The sequence below is a fragment of the Vanellus vanellus genome, assembly GCF_965231255.1.
Source record: "Vanellus vanellus genome assembly, chromosome: 5".
Lineage (NCBI taxonomy): Eukaryota > Metazoa > Chordata > Aves > Charadriiformes > Charadriidae > Vanellus > Vanellus vanellus.
Window position 1 is genome coordinate 74,601,163 of NC_138910.1, and position 22,148 is coordinate 74,623,310.

At 48.9% G+C, this 22,148-nt stretch overlaps 1 protein-coding gene across 1 annotated transcript; it reads right to left on the minus strand.

The window, feature by feature from the left end:
• Nucleotides 1–14,685: 14,685 nt before the first annotated feature.
• On the minus strand, nt 14,686–16,257 carry DMRTA2 (DMRT like family A2; the record flags this gene model as incomplete). The annotated part of the gene is made up of 2 exons (XM_082484181.1): nt 14,686–15,563; nt 15,765–16,257. 2 exons carry the CDS (start codon nt 16,255–16,257, stop codon nt 14,686–14,688), a joined length of 1,371 nt encoding a protein of 456 aa, XP_082340307.1.
• Between the last annotated feature and the right edge of the window lie 5,891 nt (nt 16,258–22,148).

Below are 22,148 nucleotides of genomic sequence, written 5' to 3' on the forward strand. Positions count from 1 at the left end.
AATTGTTCTTTTTCCTCTGTGAGGAATTATTTCCACTAAATAAGTCAGCTTTCAGTTTGGCAGTGTTCCAATTAATAATATGAAATTCAATATGTATATTGTGCATCCCTTTTGCAATTCCTTGTTTATATACTGGAGTACACTTCTGGAAGGATAAGGAACCCATCGGCTTATAGTCATATAAACCTGCTCGGTCATCAAGAAAGAGCTGGATGTAGGATGCAAGAAAACTAAGAATAGTGACTTTTATTGTATGGTTCTCAGGTCTTCACTGAGGTCAGTAAAACAACATGAGATGTCTCAAGAGAGCTTAAAAAAAAAAAAAAGAACAGTCCACACTTTCTCAGCTGTATTTTTCTTAACTATAATTACTTTCCTCTGGACTAGCAATTATACTGTGCTGAAATGACTATAGTATCAGTCTTTCCATGTCCAAGCAGCATATTTACTAGGCTAGTACTCACCTGCGTTTCCACATCAATATGAAACAAATTTCAAAGTGAGTTCTAATGTATAATTACTGTATTTTTGGTGGATGCTTGGAGCTGTCCAAGGCACACAGAAAAAGCAGTCCTGTATTGTAAAGACTGCAAAATCTTCAAAGATATGGGAAATGGGTCAGCATGAAAGTCACTGAGACCATTCAAGTGCATAAAATAACACAGATGATAGGAGTTCACGAGCTCAGGTCTAACATACTACCTTTGGTATTTCAAGTTTAAAATTGGATCTCGGGTACCAAGCCATATGGTCTACTACCCGATTTCCTATCTTACCTTTGCAGTGTGAATTTCACAGAGCTTGTTTGCGTGTTTATTTTGGTCTTAATGTCACATTCTAATCTCTCATATGTAGCATTATCTGCCTAATCTGCACAAATCAAACTCCATACAAAACATCCATTTCTCATTCGTCTCCTGAGAATAAGTTTGCCATAATCAGCAACTCTGCTATATTATCGTCAACCACCAGCATGTGGTCAGCATGCGTGACATGATGCAGTAGACTGCTGTGTTAGAAAAGTTAATTTGTAAAGAAGCTACAAATGGTAAAAGAATTCACAAAGGTAAGGTAGATATATAGAAATATGTACATACACCAACACATATATGTACATACACACACAGAGACTACAGCCACTGAATTCAGCCATGACTAGTTTGCAAGGAACTGCCATTTGATTACAGCCTTTCAAAAATACACTGCATAAAGAAATGGACAATATCCCTTGCTGATTTCAGTTTTCATAACAAAGCATGAAAATGAAAATAAAATTAGCAATGTAATTTACCATGGAAATAGGCAATGTCTGCTACAAAGCTTGTCTTATCTCAGACTCTAAGTGTGCCTGATGATCTTAAAAGTATTAAGTCAACAGTATGCCAATGGCATCCCAAAACCTCAGGTGAAGAGATCCTCACACCTTGCTTTCACCAGCTCTTATGTGTCTGGTCCAGGCAGTGCCTGCTGCCCTGGCTGCCATTAAACACCCTCAGTGCGTTTCTACAACACTGCAAAAAAACCATGCACACACTTAACCAAAATTTCTTAACAGAAGCTAGAAGTGAAACAACACACATAAACAAAAATCAAATACTCATGAGGGGAGGGAGTGGGTTCTTTGGGCTGCAAGGGCTAATTTGAGCCAGGCGCAAATTTCTCTTTGGGGCAAGAGGCCCTGAGGGAGCAGGACGCCCTGGGCCTCCTCACCGCCATCTTGTTTCACCCAGGACAGTGACCAAATGAAGCCGCTACCTCAGCTATGGTGCCGCAGTCAGTCCTCCAAGAGACTGAGCAGGGGGTGTGGGTATAGCTCAGCCTTGGGACCAGGGGATGAGTTGCTGGATCAGGAAAGAGGCACGGGGACACTGCTGGGAGACCTATGGCTGCCCCTCATCCAAAGGGAACAGCAGTCAGGTGCAGCCAAGCAAGTTGTTACTGCAAGCAGGTGATCAAGGCAGGGAGGAGAAATGGGCACCCTTCACCAGGAAAAACTCCCTCAGAGACAAATGGAGACAAACCTGTCATCCACACATTTGAACTGTCCTGCCATGGGGGCTGCAAGCTGCAGCTGGCCCCATGGCCACCCCTCAGCGTGCTGAGGAGAGGCAGGAGACCACCCCGTGCCCCACAGCGCTGCCACCTGCCGAGGCCATAGCTGCAGCCCTGCTCACAGGTTGGCTTTGCCTCCCATTCTCATGGGCAGTGCCACAGGATTTTTAAAGGCTGGAAGGGTTTCAAGGCTTGGCCTTCATCTTGTCCAAAAAACACAGCTCCTCCCAAGAGCCATACTGAGTACCCACATATCCACCACCCAGTGTGCAGGCACAAAGGGGCCCCCAACCTGGTTAGGCCAAGCTAGGTCCTCTGGTGAGGCAAATGTCTGCAGAGGGGCTGTCCATGTCCCAGCTAAAACCTGACCTGCCACAATTTCCCCTTTTCCCTCCAGCCCTTTTCTTCAGAAGTAGGTGCTCCGGCTTAAGCAAGGTGCTGGTGCACCTCAGCTTCACACTTCTCCTGCCTCCTGTGTGTGCTTCACGTTTCCTTTTTGTTCCAGCAAGATGATTAAACAACCCCACAAAACTCAACGGTGAGAAATTCAGAATGCAGGAATGATAGCATTCTGACAAACAAAAAGAAGACGGTTAAGTATTTTAAGCATTGAGGAGCGATTGAGTCAAATTTACCATCAGTGTGTCATGTGAAGGGGGAGGGCAAGAGAACACCATGATGGTAAAAAAGTGTCTAGACTGCATAGTATTAGAAGTGTAGAAGAACACATTCTTCTTTTGTAACATATGAGTATTTATTAGTGCTTTCCTTTTTCAGAAGACACTTGTTCTCTACATGCTGGTAAGCTTTTTGATGAGTGATTTCATTACACGATAACACAGCCATAGAATAACCGCAATGCTGAAAAGCCAAGCTGACGGGCCAGAAAGAATCTAAAAGTTAATTTCTTTAGAGATAAAGCAAAAGTCTACAATGATAAAGCAACAGTCATGTGGGTGATTAAAAAAAAAAAAAAAATGCTGTGGGTTTTTTTGCCATCCTCTAAATGAGTCTGTATTTCACAAGCAATTTGATGCATTTCAATGTAGGTAAGAAACATTGTGTTGAAATTTTCCCTTTAGTTATATCAGTCTCAATCCAGGGAAAGAGAACTTTGGCCTTTCCCCTCCCTCCTCCTGGATGTTTAAGATAACAGCATAAAGCTCTACAAAATAGCCACTAGGCTATAAACACCGGTGATCTCCTAAGAGCAAGATGTCAAAGCATTTCTAGACATTTCATGGGGCCATCAAGTCTTCCACAATTTCAAATGTTACATTAGGTGGCAGGGAGAAATTTGTAATATTTGAAAGACTAGGGCTAAGCCCAAATTTAGGAGCATGTTCCCATTTAAAAAAAAAAAAATTATAAAAACAGTGTAAAATGCTTGTTAATTTAACTGTACAGGTTGTGACTGAAATTATTGGACATTGTATTTTAATCTTACAGTTGGCATTCACATAATTGCTATTTTTCCATGTTTCATCATGAGAGGTTGTTTGGTTTGGGTGTGGTTTTTTTTTTTCTACTTTTCAGTTAGGTCTCTCTCTCAATTTCCCCTTCTCGTAAAATACTGAGCCATCACAGATACTTCCCCCCTTGCTGCACAGGATTGCTTGGATGAGACAGCAATTGCTTTACATTCTCTTGCCACAGACCAAATTCCACCTTCAATTTTTAAGTCGCGTTCCAAAAGAAAAGTCCTACTTAAGCACCAGTGACATGCAATGGCCCCATATCCTTACTTTCTTATTTATCTTTTGCAATAGTTCTGTAGTGTTGCCAGCACCGGAATGATGTTTTAACAGGGAATCTCATGTTCCCACTTTCTTTGAGTACTCTCTCATTTCCTTCAGACTACAAAACCAAGATAGGTAGGTTTGCTGGACTGCCAACAGGATTTTCCCCCTTCCAACAACATGAATGCCTTTATTGTTCATTAAATGCTGTTCTGCAAATACTGACCAATGGTATTTCTGTGGCACTAATGTTAGAAGCATGTAGGATTCTGCAGATTATGTAAAAAAATATTTTGTATTTTTGTACTCTACCACGCCATCCTGTTAAGTCTATCGATTTAATAAAACAAGCCACCTAAAATTATTCCTTTTTTTCTTTTTTTAGTCACAGCAAGATATGGCAGTAGAAATAGCTATTTTCACTGCTAGTTCTCTAGGCAGAGAAGAACTCATAATTCATTGTCTGCCTAAGGAGTTCTCTAAGGAGAAGATTTTTACTTCATCTTGTTTGCTCTGTTGGTTGATTGGCACATATCTCTGTATATAACTATATCTATGGCACAATGTTATAATAGCAAGGAAAACAAAATTATTGCCTCTGCCTGACATTTCATCAGCAGTACCTGGGAAATATTGTCCCTGAAAAACACAGAACAGGGGGTTACAATTAACACTAAGAAGTGTTAATTAGACAGAGCTGGAATGACTTATTATAAAGCAAAGGGTATTTTACTTTTCCATGTCTCACAACAGTATAGCTTCCTGAGTGAAGTCAGGGGCTCTGCTCATGTAGCTGGAAGTGAGGAAATATATAACCCCTTGTTGCTATACTTCATCACTGAACAAGTACTTATTAACAAGCATATTCTTTGGCACATGTTAGTATATATTCAGGACATAGGGTCTCTTTTGCCATTGTTAGAGCTCTGCTCTAAACTCTGAGGAATTTGACACATTTTAATGAATGAAGACAGAGTCCAGGAGAGCTTTTCTGCAACAGAGATTGCACACTTAATTAGGACCCTTATTAAAAATAAATACTCAAGTAGTACAAAAGTCTGCAATTCAAGCCTTATGCGTCTCATACTAAAACTGGAGACAGTCAATATTAGTAGTCACTTTTTTAAAAATTATGAATTCTTTTGAGTAGCTCAAGGTCAGATAGTGTTGGTAAATCAACTGCAGAATTTAGTACACAAACCAAATCTTCTGAGACCCATGTGCAGTTTTCACTACAAAAACCTCACAGCTTCCTTCATTTACAAGGTCCCAGTGCTCCTCTGCAACAGCAGTATCTCATTCTTATTCCATGAGAATAATCCAGTGAAAGTTAAACAAACCAACCTGCAAAGATAAAGGATGATTGTATCTTTCAAAAGACTTGATATAAGTAGTTAATATGCTTTACTTTAAGTGTACCACACTCAGCTGAAGCATCAGTTATACCTATTTCAAGAATTGTTTCATTTTCAGATTAATCTCAGAACAGAGCAGGAGCTCACACCCACTGAGCATCAGCAGCATGTTGCTATCACAGGAAGCACTTGGCTGCTGTGCATCCTCCTTCAAGACAATATACTGTGTTTGGGTCTATGAAGAAACAAAGGCAGCTCTTGCCCAAGAGAGACCAGAGTCTACAAGTAGAACATCTGAGAGCCTCACTTACACACCAGAAATTAAACTGAGAAGAAAAGAGACTAAGTCATTGTCATTTGTGGCAAAATAAAATCCAATTGCCACCAACCAGGGTCATATACACTAATAAAATACTTTCTTTGTTAATGTTGCTCAAAAAGCCTTCAAAAGCTTAAAGAAAAATATCTACAAGCTAATCTTTCCAAAACTGAGGAGCAATACTCGGAAACCAAAGAACAAAACAGTCAAAAAAGTCATCTGTATGCATAATTTAAAAAAAAAATTCAAAAGCACAACAGTGGTCCAGGGGGTTAAAATTGCAAATATTTCAAATTTAACATGTGATCTGAGGATCTGTTTAAAAAAAAAATGCTCTTAAGAATAAAAATTTCAGACAAATTTCACTTCTGTTATAATAGAATTAATCCTTGGATTGGGGAAGCATGAGTTTCAATTAATGTTGAAAAAAAAAAAAAAAAAGATTCGTGATACCATAAACATCTGCAAAACAATAGAGACAGTCAACAAAGATGGCTCTGTACAAAACATTTACTGAAAATCACCAACAGGATCCTTTTTGCTGTTGCATTTTGGATGCCAGATGGCTGGAGGGAGTTCCAGCAGGCAGTTTCTTAATGAGAGCGCCTCTGCCCAATATCATCGACATCCATCAGATGCAGCATCTACCCTGCTGAGGCATCCAAGAAAACCAGACATTTTACCAATGACTTCACCAGGTCAGTCTTAGCTTTTTACAGTTTATGGAACATCATTTGCTGCTGTTCAGTTCAGCCCGTGTAATCAGGACTGACTTTCCTCAGGCATTTCAGTGATGAGGAATAAAATAACACAGGACATAAAGCTCCTGGGATAGCCTTAGCTCCCCAGTTGGCCCTGCTTTTAAAAGCACATCTATCATCACCTCAGACTTCTAGCTTAATAGACACATTTCCCACTTGAGAGCCAAGTACACCATTTTGCCAGCCCTGCTCTATAGTTAGAAACTATCCTGCATGTTGACATCCTCATCTCACACAGGTTTCAAGCCCTTTCCAGATCAAAGATATACGTATCATTGCTTACCAGGCTAAAGCTAGACCTTCTTTCGGTGACCAAGGTACTAGACACTGAAAAATAGCTGAGCCCTCTCCCAGGAGGGAAATTAGGAAGCCAAAGTGAAAGATGCACAGGATCCCAGTGGGCCACATACACTTCAGTCTGGCATCAGAATCCATAGGCACTTTCATGTAACACTTGGGAAATAACTCAGTGATGGTGAAACATACAATGCCTTTGCCAGCTTCTCCAAGTGTCTGCCATGGGTGTGGGGTACATCCTGAATATTTTAATACTGTTACACTTCCAGTAAATTAGAGTTAACTCATTTGTCTGGTGTACATTGAGCAACATATTATGCTTGTAAGCCATGTGATGGATGAATTTTTCCCCAAATCCACAGTCTTACACTACTACTTATACTTACATTCTAAGATATTTTCCAATGAACCTGAAAAAATAAATTCAACTAGCATTTTAGGATCTTTTTCACCCATTTAACAGGAAGAAGGCTATAACGTAATTCTTCTGGAGAAGAGATCCTGAAAACACTTCTCTAATCCCTACTGGTCAGGGCGAAGCTGTCATGAAGAAGGGTACGGATTTTGACAAGGGGCTGGGGCCATGGTTTGCCTGCCAAGTCTACTGGAGCATTTTCCCACTCTTGGCCCCACTGCATTAGGATTATTTCCTATGTGTCAAAGTAAAGCTTCATAATGTGGACAAAAAGAATGATTAGAGAAATTAAACATAATTCATCCCTCTAAGCAAGAGAAAGCCAAGCATCTCATATCTTCATTCTAGCACACTGGACTGAGCACTGCAATTTTAGTCCATCTTCTGTGTGCCTGATCATTTGCCATTTCTCCTATTGAACAGATCTTTAATTAGATTCTTCTAAGCAGTATAATATAAGATACCTGGCTCCCCTCTTACAAAGCAAGAGCTCTTTAAATTATAATCTCCACTATTTGCCCCATTCATTTTGGCTGTAAATATCTACAGCTAACCTTGCAAGCAGGAGATTTAGAAAACTGAGGAAATCCATAGGTTCTACCCACGGGCTTCCCCAATCCATGAGAGGAAATCAATATCCCATATCCTGCTTACAAGAAAATGAGGTAACATTTTGATACCTTTGTTCCCTATAAAGCTGCTTCATCAGTAGGTCCTTGCTGCACAAATCCGAGCTCATTCTGACTCTCTTCTCATGCTGCTGTTGCTACTCTTGGTTAGAAGCTCACAGTCTCTGGATCCAGCTCCCTTTAGCAGGGGTTATACCCTCCTCCCCTGACTCCAGGTCCTGCCGATCTTTAAGCCCTTTTCTGGATCTGCTGAATGGTTTATAGGGGCCCTGCTCCTGTCTTGTTGAATCTCTGTGAACCTCTGTTATATTCTGGTCCAGGGCTAGTACCCGATTTCACTTCCAAACATCTGATTTTAGCAACGACCTCAGCACTTTAAGGCCAGCCGGTCCTGTTAAATCTCTCTGTAAACATAAACCCCAAGCAGATCTTTTTAAAAGCCTTTGTAATTCATGCTTTCCATCTGCCTGTCAGACCACACGAAAAGATGCACTCTGTTTCTGGTTTCCTTTCCATTTCCCTCTTCCCCCACGAGCCTGCCCTGCTGTCACAAACCTACTCAAACTTGCACAGATCCTGCCCATCTATTATATTTCCCCAGTTAAATGGTCAACTACTTTCTGAAGATAAGTATAGCAGATTTGTAACCTGCTTTCAGTAGATTTCTACATCTTTTTCTGAAATCCATCTGTCCTTTTACCTAGTCATTTTTCATTCATTCATATATTGGGGGCGGGGGAATAACTACGCAGAAACAACCTTTGACATAACTCTTACAGCACATTAATAAGATCCAAAACAAGAAAGGAGGGAAAGTAGGACTCTCCAAGTCCATACTAGCTACAAGTATAAGCACAGTAAGAACACACCAAAAGATCCATCCTTACCCCCCACAGATCTATCTACATTACAGAGTTCATTTAGGCAGAGCTTCTGTGCGAAGTCAGGAATCAGAATGCATCCCACATATCACCATCGCCTACAGAAAATTAATCCACAAATCAGTATATGACAAGATTTTGCTCTTCCAGATCATCAGACCAGGGTTGTCAGAAAGCAATGTTTTTCCCCCTTTAGTTTAGAGTTTGCAAGGAGTTAAGATAAAATCTCAGATAAGACTTTAGCTCCCACATACAGGTAAATCCAATACTGCACAAAACAACATTCCAAACAGAATTATCCCCCAGGTGGGTGTCTCATCATGCCCTTGTACACATCTGCCAAATTCACACCTGGGGTAAAGACGAACATGAGTTTACTCTAGCATTTGGATAGAGCAGGCCTCAGACCTTGTTATGGTTAGAAATGGCTAGCAAACAGCCTGTTGCAGTTAAGACTATTAGTAATATCTTCTTGTCTTTAAGCATTTTCATCTCTCTTGATGTACTTGCTTCCACATGAACAATCAATGAGTCACTGTAAAAACACCCATCACCACTTTGCACTGATGGCCACTTGCTCAGCCCTTGGCCTGTATTATGAGCACACATATAATTGAATCTCCTGACCTCTGTACAGCACCTGGTATTACTATATCTGAAATTAAGAGCTTTTCATACTTTCCTTGAAAATGTAAACCCTGCCACATAGTACGCCTTACTCAGCCTGTGCAGAGTATAATCGAGTCTTAAAGGCTCCCTCAGGAAAGGCTCATTATAATAGACTTTTAATACAGTCCAAGAGCTGTCTTACACTTTTCATGAATATGGCTGTCCTTCAAACTCAAAGCCCAGCAAGTAACACAACATTTTCATCGCACTCTTGTAATACAGGCACCAAGCTCTTATTTTAGTGATTCCTAAATATTTCCACAGCCCTTACTACTGCATCTGAGTTCTCCATTAGCTCTCATGAGCCTCAGACCCCACCAGCCCCTCGCACAGCTCTTCTGTGCTGGAATTCACCCCTTCCCTCATCTCCCCACTTCTTTCACCTTCAGCATTACCCAACACCAGACTTCCTTGTAAACATACCTTCTCCAGCTGCAACACCCTGCACCTGTATTGATGAACCAGCTCATTCCCCACCTTTTAACCTCTTCCCACCCCCGGCCCTTGCATTAACACCACCTCCCCCGCATTAGCCCTACGCCCTCCTTCCCCGCCGCCCTCGGTAATTTCCACCAAATCCAGCGACCAGCTGCACAATTTAACGGTGAATTCCAGGCCACGGCGGGATGCCCGGTTCCCGGGGCTCCGCTGGGCGAGCACCGGCCGTTCCCGGGGAACGGCGGCGGCAGGTCGCAGTGGACAGTCCCCACCGACCCGGCAGCGCACTTGGCGACGTAGGTCAGGAGCAGCATCTCTTCCACTGGTCGTTAGATTCCTTAATAACATAGAAAAGAGGGGTACCGGCTGAAAGGGAATAGTTTTTAGCTTAAAAAAATCTGTTAAAATTAATTTTCTCTCCTTTTTTTTTGTCTTTTTTTTTTTCCCGAATAAGCTCGTTTTGGAGATTAAATACAAAACAGCATTGTGCAATTTCAGGAGTTCTTTCGTGGTTTTTGTTTCTGTTTTCCGAACTTACGCCCAACAGTGGGTTGTTTGCTTTGCTTTGTTTTGTTTTTTCTTCTAACAAAAAAGTAGAGAAAAATAAAGGGAAAGCCGGAAAGGAACAGCAACGGGGCAAAAATATTTTTTGCAACAGAGTTTTTCTGTTGAAACCTGGGACGTGGAAATCGGAATGAATTTTCCCGCACCTTCACTGACGCTAACAGCAGCAGAAATCAGCGAAGCAGCCCGTTCCGCTCCCCTTGTAACTATTTATACCCTCTCCGGTTCCCTCTGCCGAGATCTAAAGGTGCCGCCGTTCCCCCGGTGGTGGCGGAGCTGCTGCCGCCGGGCGCAATACCGGCACCGGCACCTCCGGGGCTCCCGGGCAGCGGCAGCCCGCAGCAGCTCTTTGCCGGCTCGTCCTATGGAGCTGCTCCTCCTCGTTTGTTTGTTTGTTTGTTTCCACCTGCTTAATCACATTTAAATATATTAAATACTTTCCTATTGTTGCTCTGGCATAGAAGTAATCGCTGCAGTTGCCATGGGGATGTTATGACAACACAGGGGGAGATGCCCGCACGATCAGAGGAGGCAGAGGCGTCCCCTCGCCTGGGGGACGGGGGAAGTTTGTGTGCTTGACACAAGAGCCCTGGGAACGCCTGGCCCGGCGCTGCGCTCCCACCCATGGAATCACCTCGGGAGAGGGACATACCTGGGCTCCCACCCGCCGCTGGGGACAACGAAGAAGAGATGTCAGGGGGCGAGGGGAGGGCGGTGGGACGGGTAACAGCCGCTGTCACCCCCAGCGATGCCACCGCCGTGCCCGGCTGCACCGGCAGCAGCTGTGTTTGCTCAGCGCCGGGACGGCGGCACCGGCACAAAGGCCGTCCGCCCCGGTGAGGGGCACCCGGCGCCGCCCCGCCGCGCTCCGGCCCGTTCCTTCCCTTCCCTCCTCCGGGCTGCGGGGCGGTTTCCAGCCCGGGAAGCGGGGTATCGAGTCCGGGACGGCCGCCGCGGCGGCGGAGCCCGGAGCCCTGCCGGACCTGCAGGAGAGCCGGGGCGGGGGTCGGGGACTCGCTGCTCGGTCTCCAGCGGGGCGAGGGCCGGGGGGCTGCCGCGGAGCCAAACGGAGGGGAAACGACCCGGCTCCGAACCGCCTTTATCCCCAGGGCCCCGGCAGCAAATCGGGTGCGCGGGGGACGCAACCAGAGGGGGGGGGAGAGGCGGCTCTGGCAAAGAGTGGGAGGGGTAGCGGGGGTCTCCCCCGTCGGCCTTAAAAATACAACAACCGGGCTGTAAAAGGGACACCCACCCAGCCACCCCCTCCCCTTCTCGGCCCCGCTCAGCCCGGTGGGCTGCTGCCGGCCCCGGCCCTGGAAGCCAGCCCAGAGCCGCTGCCCCCAGTGCCGGCACGCCTTGCAGCGAGCAGGGCGCGGAGAGGTTCATTTTAGGTGAAGGAATGTCATTTCGCTACTAAATGGTTAGTCTAATTTGATCTTTATTATGCTGTGGATTAGGGCTGATTCATATTAAACACTAGTGCAGTTAATATAACTGCGGAACGTGTCCCCTTGTATGTACAGCAGCCGCTGCTGCAGCCCCGCCGCTTCCTGCGACCCGTGGATTAAGATTTAATTAACAGGGAAGTTTGCTAGCGCTCGCCCGCAGCCTCTCTGCTTTACAAATAATTTATACTCGGTTCCGCGGATTTTTATTCAAGTGACAGCATTTTATTTTACTCTAAAAGGGACCTGAATATTTTATGTTCTGCCAGAGGCTTCTGTATACGAACCCCTCCGAGGCAGCTTCAAACCCAAGGGATTTTGTTGTTGTTGTTTTTTATCTACGGAAAATACCTCTATAGGGACAATGTATCAGATTCTCTTACTCCCTCCTCCTACTCCCCCCAATTTAACAGCCTAAACTATCCATACGAAAGTTAATCGTCGTGATCCCCATTGTCGGTTGTATAAATCCAAACTCAAGCCAGCCTCCAAGACACGGCAACAATTCTGATAAATTGTCCTGCTCGGCTAACTACATAAGAATGGCTTTTATAATTAAAAGGGGAGCTGAGTTAAATCAACAGCTCTTAAGCCCTTCTCAACAGGGCTAGAATAGGAGAAATGTGGCGACCTGATTTCTTTAAGTAGCAGCTCTTTGTAGCCCATTCATAACCCTAGATATGGAAACTCATCCTGCACAAAGTCAGCTGCCAACCAAAAAAAAAAAAAAAAAAGGAAAAAAGTTTATTCAGATGCTCAAAGTCCATCTTTTTTTCCAGTCTAACATAACCCTGGCACTTTATAACCAAACAGACAACTCCTTTTCCAATTAAAGTGGAATTAGGAAACTCAATCAAATTAGCTCACTATTAAAGCCCTTCTTTATTAAACCGTTTTATTGTAGTAATATTAAGTTTCACCCGCTCTTGGAACACGAGACTTTAAAAAGTTTCCCTTGTGATATTGATTTGGCTGCTCCCAGGATGGATCAGGGTCAAAAGTATTTACCTAGGTGTAATCTGTAATATTTACTTCCTTTTTTTTTTTAAGAAAATTTTTACATTGTATCCAGCTTGATCAATTGCACGAGGGAAGGAAGAATTGCATTTTACTTGGTACCGTCCTTTGATTTTACCCCGGGGCTTCCTTCAGTGAGTACAGCGGGACGCGTCTCCTCCCAGACCCACCAGTATATTAACTGGTTGGTAGGAGCCGCGCTGTCAGCTCCGAGCCAATGTTTACACAGTTATATTTGAAGTGAGAAAGTAAACAGTCCAGCTGTGCCACGGAGCGGTTCGGTGGGATTAGGTTTCCATACCAACCAACTTTAGGAGCTTTTACAGTCTTAATTCAACCATACACTGAACTTGTTCTTTGTGAGTAATAGTTTTTCTGGGCCAAACACTCCCAGGACTGATAAGAAAGTCGCGCTCCGGCCTTCGGAAGGATCGCCTCTCTGGATGACCGTTGCCCCTCCGAGCCATCGCAATAAATAAATAAATAGAGGGTCGAACGCCTTACTTTTTGGTCTTGAAGAACAGTCGGACATCATTGCCAAAACACAACAAAAAAAAAAAAAACAAACCAAACACACACAAAACACAACCCAACCAGAAAAAAAAAAAAAAAAAAAGAAAAGAAAAAAACAACAGCAAAACTAACAAAACCCAACCCACGCGTGAACAAAACCCAACCCACGCGTGTAGCCTTTACTCTTGAATTGAGGGGGAAAAGATTTGAAAGGACACACGGCTCCAAAAGTGAACCAGCAAAACTAGTCCTGCGCGCACCCCCCCCGCACTGAGCTGCTGGTGTCTTCCCTCGTTCACGCCTGCCGTGAACACGTTCTTGCATTCTAACTAAACGTCATTATTATATATCCCTTTGCTTATCTTGATATAGAAACAAATAAAATGCACATTCAGATTTCAGACACGAGGGAACAGCGCCTCTCCGTCCCTACACAACCCGCGGACAGTAAGGCGGGCGTTTGCTTTAACCGTGCTTTTCTTCTCTGTGAAAATGCCAGATTTCCTAAATATGACAGAAATCGGCGAGCTATAGAAGGAAAAAAAAAAAAAAATCCTGCTTAAATTTACACCTCTGATTTGTTTGGGTTCTTCTGTGTTTGATTTGTTTTGTTTTTTTTTTTTCTTCCGCTGGCGTAATTAATAAAAAGACTAGAACCAGAAAAAAAAAATGTATTTGACAATTTCAGTTGATAAGGAGATTGCTCTGGTTTGTACTCTTCGTTTTTATTTATAAATTTTCCGAAGAATATCTGGTTTGACCATGATAAAAATGTAGCAAACATGTTTGTACTAATTGCATTAACTCCTTTAAATATTGACTGTACTTGTCAGATTAATTTCCCAAAACACACTTCCACCACCTCATGAAATACCACTTGCCATTTGTAAGACCAATTTTGTTTTTTAATAGAAAATAACATTTATTTCTATGAAATGGAAACACAGAATTACCTGTTAGAAACAGCAAGAAGTTTGCTACATCGGAACAAGAAAGCAATTTTCTTGCAGATCACAAATGAAGGAGGCTCATTAAACCGTCATACACCATTGGCGCCGGGGTCCTACGGACAGTTACAAATATATCTACTTTCCAATGTTATATACAGATCGTAACATTTCTGGGGGCGGGAAGGAAAAGGCTTTTAATTTGACAATATGTTCAATCTATATGCCTGGTAAGTATTACAATGAGCTGTCTAACCTTTAGCTTAACGTTAATACCAAGTTCACCTACGCGTTACATTAATAACTTAGATTTCCATTTTATAACATTATACACTTGCTAGTATACATATATATAGGTATGTGTGTGGGAAAGAGTGAGAGAGTGTGTGTGTGTGTGTGTACACACCCCACGACGCACCAAGGATATCCATGCTTATGGCCGTAAGCAACAAGGAGTGACTCATGTCTGGACAATGAAAGTGCACCTTTATCACCGTTTTAATACACCTACGACTGTCCGCGCCGGGCTCTGCACGCAACCATCGCCTGTACGGGGGAAGAGGGGAAGAGAAAGCCACCCGTGCCCGTCCACCCGTGCCTACCTAGCTACCTCTACACAGATGAGCTTTAGGAAGCCGCCCCCGCTATTGCTTCTCGGGGGTGTTGTTGACCATGGGCCCGTAGAGCCCGCCGGAGTAGACCTGCTCCTTGTGCACGGCGGAGCGGTCCCGCATGAGGTCGCTGAAGGCGTAGTCCACGGGTGGCCGGAACCCGAGGGTGGGCATCAGCCCGGCCGTGGAGTAGGGGGTCATGAAGGCCAGTCCCCGGCTGTGCGCCGAGTAGGCGAGGCGCAGGGGGTTGAGTCCCAGGTGGGTGCCCAGCGGGTAGGCGCCGGCCTCGGCCCCGAAGTGCGTGGCGTTGGGCTGCAGCGGGGAGAAGGCGGAGCGGCTGCCCAGCGTGCCGATGGCGGGGGCCATGGCGCCGGCGATCAAGGGCCGGTGGTGGGCGGCGGCGGCGGCGGGGGTGGGCGGAAGGCCTTGCAAGGCGCCGTCCCGAGCCCAGCCCTCCTCGGGGCCCTTCTCCGGGCCGCGGTTGTTGAGGATCTGCTCGATGGCCTGTACCACGTCCCCGCCGCAGCCCTGCAGCACCAGCTCCAGCACGCTGCGCTTGTGCGCCGGGAAGACGCGCGTCAGGATGTCGATGGGAGTCCGCTGCCGGCCGCCGGCCGAGGGCGACGGGTCCTGCTCGTCCTTGTCCGCCTCCGAGCCCGAGTCCGAGCCCAGCGGGCTGATGGAGCCCGGGCTCTCCTCCCCCTCCTTCGGGCCCTTGGAGACGGGCGAGCTCAGGAAGGACTCGCCGTCCCCGTTCTCCGAACCCGAGCCGTGCCGAGCTTCTGGGGAGGAGGTGCCGGGCACGGACTCGCCGTCCGGGGAGAGGGGCTTCCCGCCCGCCTGCTGCGGGGTGACGGCGCGGCTCGGCAGCAGCGTCTTGGGGAACAGCTCGAACTTCTGCATCTTGGACTCTGCGGGGCGATTTGGGGGGGACGAGGGGGGAGAAGGAGAGATACCGTCAGTGCGGCTGCCCCAGGCGGGCCCCGCGGAGCCGGGGGATGCTCCGCCGCGGTAGCGGATGCTGTTCCCCCCTCCCCCCCCCCGCCTCTCCCGGGTCCATCCCCCCCACTCCGGTGCCGGGCTCCCCCCGAGGGCGCACAGCGCGGCCTTACCTGAGGCGCCGGCGCCTCCCTCGCCGCCGCCCCCGGCGCAGACGGAGCCGAAGACCTCGTAGGCGGGCCGCGGCGGGATGATGCCGTTGGCGGCCGCCAGGGCCAAGCCCTCGGCCGTGCCGTAGAGCAGCTGGAGCTCCCGGGCCTCGTTCTCCTCCTGCGCCTGCTGGCGGCGCAGCGCCACCTGGGCCGCCATGACGCGCTGCCGCTCGGCGATGAGGGTGCACTTGGCGCACATGCAGTCCTTCCAGCGGCAGTACCGCTTGTGGCCCTTCAGCGCCGACACCACCCCGTGGTTGCGGCAACGGGCGCACTTGGGGGTCCGCGGGTACTTCTCGGCCGCCCGCAGCAGCAGCGGCGGGGCCCGCAGTAAGCTGCCGGCTACGCTCACCGGCAGGGTGGCCGCCGCCGCCGCCGCTGCCGCCGCCACCGAGCTCGGGGGGACCGGCGGGGGCGCGGCGGGCACGCTGGGCAACTCCGATCGCAGCTCCATCCTTGGCAAGCCCTCCCCGAAAGGGCGATCCCTGGCCTCCCCCCAAAGCAACCCGGGGCGGGGGGAGACCCCGCGGCGCGCCCGGACGTGGAGGAGCTCCCGGCGCTTTCAGGCGCGGTCACGAGTGGGGGGCACAGGGAGCCCCGGGGGCGGGCATGCAAACCCCAGCGCCTATCCCCCCGCCCCCGCCGCGCCGAGCTCGCCGCCCCTGCCCCCCCGGCACACGGCTGCGGAGTGGGGCTCAAGTAAGGAGGGAGCCGTCGGGAGCCTTTCTGCGCCCTCCTCCCCTCACCTCCCCTCCGCTCCCGAAGAGCGAATCTAACCCCAGAAAAAACGAGAAAACTTAGATCCCTCTCGCTTCCTTGCTCTCCGCGCGCACCGGGCAGCGCACCACCAAGTCCATCGCGCCGGGCTCCGCGCCGAGCTCTCCCGCCCGCGTTTGCGGGATGCCCCGCTGGAAACCAGAGCTGCTCCCTAAGCTCAGCTCCCCCGTCCCCCTTTCGCTACCATCACAGATTAAAAGTGTCCCTCCAAAGAGCAATCCGGCACCTTCAACGACAGGATCCCTCGCCACAAGCCGCGGAGGCTAAAATCCAGGAGATAATAATAATATAAATAATAATAATTAAAAAAAAATAGATAAATCACCCCCGTCTCCCGAGCAGCAGCACCGCAGCCGGGCGGAGGGGCCGGCAAGCCCGCGGAGCCCCCGGCCCGGTTCGGCTGAGCTGGACTGGCCTCGCCCGCCGCGGTGAGCCCCGAGCCGACGTCGGGGCAGGCAGAGCCGGAGCAGGCAGGGCCCCCGCGCCCCCCGGGAGACGACGACGCCGCCGCCACCGCCCCGCGCCGCCTGGCGCGTGCGGCCCGCGCGGCCGGAGCTGCAGGCAGAGCGCGCTGCCCGCCGTGCCGCCCGCCGCCACTCGCGCTATTGTTGCGCCCCGCGTTGCCATTAGGCAACATTTGACAACAATGTGGCGCCTGCTATTGGCCAGGGGCGGGAAGCGCCGCTCTGATTGGCCGCCCGGCGGCGGCCCGAGCGCGCCGCGCCCGCGGAGAGCCCGCGGGGAGAGCGGGGCCGGCGGCGCCCGCGCGTGTGCGCGAAAGCCTGTCCGATTTCTCCATATCTGAGAGTTTGGCTTGTCTGCCTTTCTTTCTTTTTTTTTTTTTTTTTTTTTTTTTTTCAAATCCGGTGGGAACGGTGTTTGCCTTGCCAACTGTTTGATTTTTTTTTATTATTTTTTTTTTCCTCCTGGGTGTCACTTGTCAAAAGGGTGGGGGAAATATACTGTGGAAGGTGACAATTCAATTGCCGTTCTTCCCCCTCCCCTTGGAGATTTTGTTTTATAATAATACGTAACGATGCCTCCCTCCTTCCCTTTTCCTTCCCTCTTTCTTCCTTCTCCCTTCCTTCCATTTTCCTTTCTTCCCTCCTCCTTTTTTCCCCTTTTTCTTCCTTCCCTTTTCCTTTTATTTCCCTTTCCTCCTTTCTTCCTCCCTTCCTTCCTTCCTTCCTTCCTTCCTTCCTTCCTTCCTTCCTTCCTTCCTTCCTTCCTTCCTTCCTTCCTTCCTTCCTTCCCTCCTTCCTTCCCCCTTCTCTCCTTCCTTCCCCCCTTCTTTCCTTCCTTCCCCCTTCTTTCCTTCCTTCCCCCTTCTTTCCTTCCTTCCCTCCTTCTCTCCTTCCTTGCTTCCTTCCTTCCTCCCTCCTTCCCCCCCCTCGCTCCCCTCCTCTCGCTGCCCTCCTCTCTTTCTCCCCCCTTCCCCCCTCTCTCACTCCACAGCTGCCGGTGGATTGTACACGGGCCGCCGCCGCAGCAGACGCCCGAGGTGAGTGTGATTTTCCGTACTTTCGTTGCGCCGGAGCCCGGCAGCGCCCTCCGCTCCGCTCCCCAGAAAGCGAAGTCGGCTCCCTCCCCTGCCAGCTGCTTGCGTGACTACACGTTCAACAGGCGCCTTCCCCGCGGGGACAGTAAACCCGAGGGGCTGATTTTTGAGGAGGAGGCTGTCGGGCTGGTAACTGTATATTGACCCCGAAGCTTTTGTTTTAGCATTAACCACCCGGGTTTGACGTCACCGTCGCTGGTAACGGGGAGGAGGTAGCGCTTCGGTGGGAAATAACGCCGTCTCCTTTCCCCAAGGTTCTCTCCCCCTGTTTCCCAGCAGGGATATCCATCCTCCTCGGCACTTTTAAAAGTTCTTTCCTACATGTGTCCGTAACTCCTTCCCCGCCTGCCGGTGCCCGGTCGCTCAGGTCCTCCTCTCCGCCGCCGCAACATCCCCACCTGCGCGGTCACACGCTGCGAGATCTTCCCCCGGGTGGGCTGTGAGGGGGCTGCCCACGGGCGAGCTGCCTGCCTCCGCGGCACTCGGGCACCCGAGCCGGGAGGGCAAAAAGCCCTGGCTTTGCTCCGAACGGGCCGGACCCGCGCAGGGCCGCGGAGGGCCGCGGGGCAGCCCCGCCGCAGGACGAGCAGCGCTCGCTGATGCTCCACTGCCCCTTCCCTTTTGTCACACTCCTTCTGTGGTTGCGAGAAGCACAATTGCAGAGCCCTCAAATTTTTCAATATTTTTATTACACTTACATCCTTCTTCCTCTCTTTTTTACTTAGTTGGTTTGTTTGGGGTTTTTTTACGAAATGAACGCTTTCGCACCCGACTTTCTGTGAGTGCAGCTGCCACCCACTCCTCGTGCTTTAGGTGTCATAACACCTTTATTTAATACAGCCGCGAAGTCAAAATATCCGATTTAATTTTATTCGCAACCACTAATTTTACTCTCCGGGGACAATTACTCAGATCGTCTGACTTAATTGGGAATTCGTAGAACTCGATCAGACTAAATAAGAAACATTTAAAGTATTGCTTTATGTTGCCTTACCATGGAGAAAATGCTCTCCCTTCTTCCTGGCAGTTATGTTTGGATTTGCGGAGTTTTTTTTTTTTTCTGCAAATACCTTCCCCTTTCCCCCCGGAGGCAGACTGCCATCACCAACACCACAGGACACGGGTTGCGCTGATTTCCCCGCTTCTCTTTTCTTTCAGCTTTGGTTTAAATTAAAGGGCTGTGTTATCCTTTTCGTTTACGGCGATTTTCAACCATCTATTTTGGAAACGGCCGTGGGAAAAAAAAATATTAAACAAACAACCAAAACCACACTACCAACAACAGCAACAACAACAACAAAAAAAAGCACAAACAGAAAAAAAACAACAGTGGGTCATCAACCATCCGGCGAAATGCGGTGGTTTCTGTTCAGAGCCTCATGCCTTTAGTAACATTGCAAACAGCGGTGTGGAAGTTTGAACACACAATGTGTAGCATCCCCATCCCGAGGCGTTACATTTAGTTTCCGTGGGCGCAGGCAGCGCGTCCCCCAGTGACTGTATAGGCAGAGTTGGGACACGATGTCCGAGCGCTGTGCACATAAACACCCAGCGCCTGTTTCTGGTGTTTATCCCAAGTCAGCACTACAGACACACCCCCCCCCCCCCATCCAGAACACTTCACCACGTATCGGTTTTTAAATACTACGCTCAGTATCAATCCATCATGGAAATAGCCGCGTTTGATTCAACAAATATTTATTGCAAAAACATGGAAACGCAGCCCCGGCATCCGGCAAGCACTGAGGATATTTGTCAAAAGCTGCCCCAGTATATCACGAGCTTTTAACGGTTTCCCACCCTCTGCTTCTCCCTCACCACCGCGGCCCGGGCAGGCAGCAGCCCCGGTGCGGGCAGTGGGCGCTCGGAGCCGGCGGGGGCCGAAGGCGAAGCCGTGGCCCGCGGCCCCGCCGCTACCGGCAAAGCGGGACCCGAGGCCGAGGCCTCATCTCCGGACTCAGCACACTCCCCCGGGCGAAGAGAGACTCTGCTCTGTCCTCTTTCCAGCTCTGCTCGCTGAAAGGGAGACACTACCAAACGGGATCCCACTATTTTTTTGTTGTCGTTCTTTTACAAAGTGCCTTTAGAAAAGGAAAGCCCCGAGTCTCACTTTTCACTGATTTGATATTTTAATAATCATCATCATTTCTCCCCTCTCCTTATTTTCCTGTGGAAGCTTTCAGTGTGAACCTAGACAAACAGTGCACACATTTCACAGATTTTATTCAAGCAAACCCCAACTTGGCGGTGAGTTCTCCCGGCTCAGCACCGCCGCGGCCGGGACTCGCCGTGGGGTGAGGGCTCTCTCCAGCTTCGTCCCGGACTGCCACAGCCCCGCGTGTGTGTGAGTATGTACGGGAGACGGGGGGGGGCGGACACACGAACGCCACTGCTGTTGCTGCCCCCTCTTCTCCCCGTCTCTCCTACTGCAATTCATTTCTGTTTGACGCAACACAATAAAATCTTATTGTACATCTCTGTTCTTGTGTCTTTCTTGGGGGGAGGGGGGGGGAGGTATTTGTTTTAGGAACTCACAGAGTAGCTCCCGCCGCACGGGCGGGTGTGCTGAGGAACCCGAGCGGGACTCCGCGAGGTTACGAGGGAAGAGAAATTCATTCCTCCAAACCCAGCGAAATGCGACTTTAAAGCCCCCGGGACTTGTGTCGCTCCCAGCTTGGCTCTGGGAGCTCCTTCCACCACCGTCAAAGCCGAGGTGTGGACACAGCTCCTTGCTTTCCCCCCCCCCCTCCCCCCCCCCCGCAGGGGCTCGCCGGGCCCCGGAGGAGCAGTCCAGGTTTGGCACAGGGCGCCTGGACCAGCTGCGGGGCCCGGGGCGAGCGGGTTCCCCCATGGGGAGAGCCCTGCCCGGGCCGGTCGCAGGCGGCTGCCGGCCCGGCGGAACCCCTCCGGGCTGGGCTGGGTTGGGGGGGTGACAGGGCCAGAGCTTAGGGGACACGGCGTCGCCCCCGGTTTGGGCAACCTGCGCCCTCCAGACGCGTGAAAAGCGACGTTACTTTGTTACAGGAATTAAAAGAAACGCCGCGTTTCGTTGCGCGGTGCCCCGGTTGCTGCCTAATTATCCCCGTTGTGTGTTTGACTGTGGCAGCCTCCAGGAACGCACGAAGTCGGCGCCCACGACTCAGTGCTCACATCTGGGTCAGCTCCATAAAACACGAGGCGTTTTTTTGTTGGTTGGTTTTGCTTTTGTTTGGTTTTTTTTTTTTTTTCTTTTTTCAGATGAGCCCATCTTCCCGGTGGTTATTTCTCTCCCCGCTCCCGTTGATTCACCTAAAGGCGTCCTATGTATCACTGCTCCCTTGCAAAAGTTTGAGAGGGCTGCATGCAACGGTGCTGCTGCATCTTCCCCCAATTACAGTAGTAAAATCTTAATTAAAAAGAGCCCGTCTATTGGCTGCCATGGAGGGGAAGGCAGACACGCACGCCCGGAGGCAGCGCAGCGCCCGGCAGCATCCCAGAGAAATATAGTTCTTGATTAGTGTATTTTCATCTCGTTCTTAGCGGAAGACAGTTTGTAAGTACCTGCTAATGTTAGTGCTCTTTAAGGTTTCAATTGTTCTAGGGGGTTTGCCATTGACTTTTTCATTATTTACCTACTGAATCAAAGTAAGCAAATGCCATCTGTTTCCCTGCTGCTATCATCTTCACTTTTAATTATCCGCCCAGCAGCCTAATAGAGATGATATTAAACTAAATCTTTTTGACATTAAAAGTAATTATCCCCAAACCAATATTACAAGAATGAAAATTACCACCACCACCCCCACCCCACCCCAACAAAAAGGCGCATTCCTCCTAGTACAGGAAACCTCTTCAGATCCCGGAGCGAGGAAAGGTAGACGGAGCTCCCGTTAGCCCGGACTTCTCAAGTATTTGAAACATTATTAACTCGATTTCCCGGCTCCCAGTGGGGGAGAAAAAAAAGAGACAAGGGAGAGCGATTTGTGGAAGGAAATGAGGGGAAACCGGGGCTCCGCATATTGCTGCGTGGG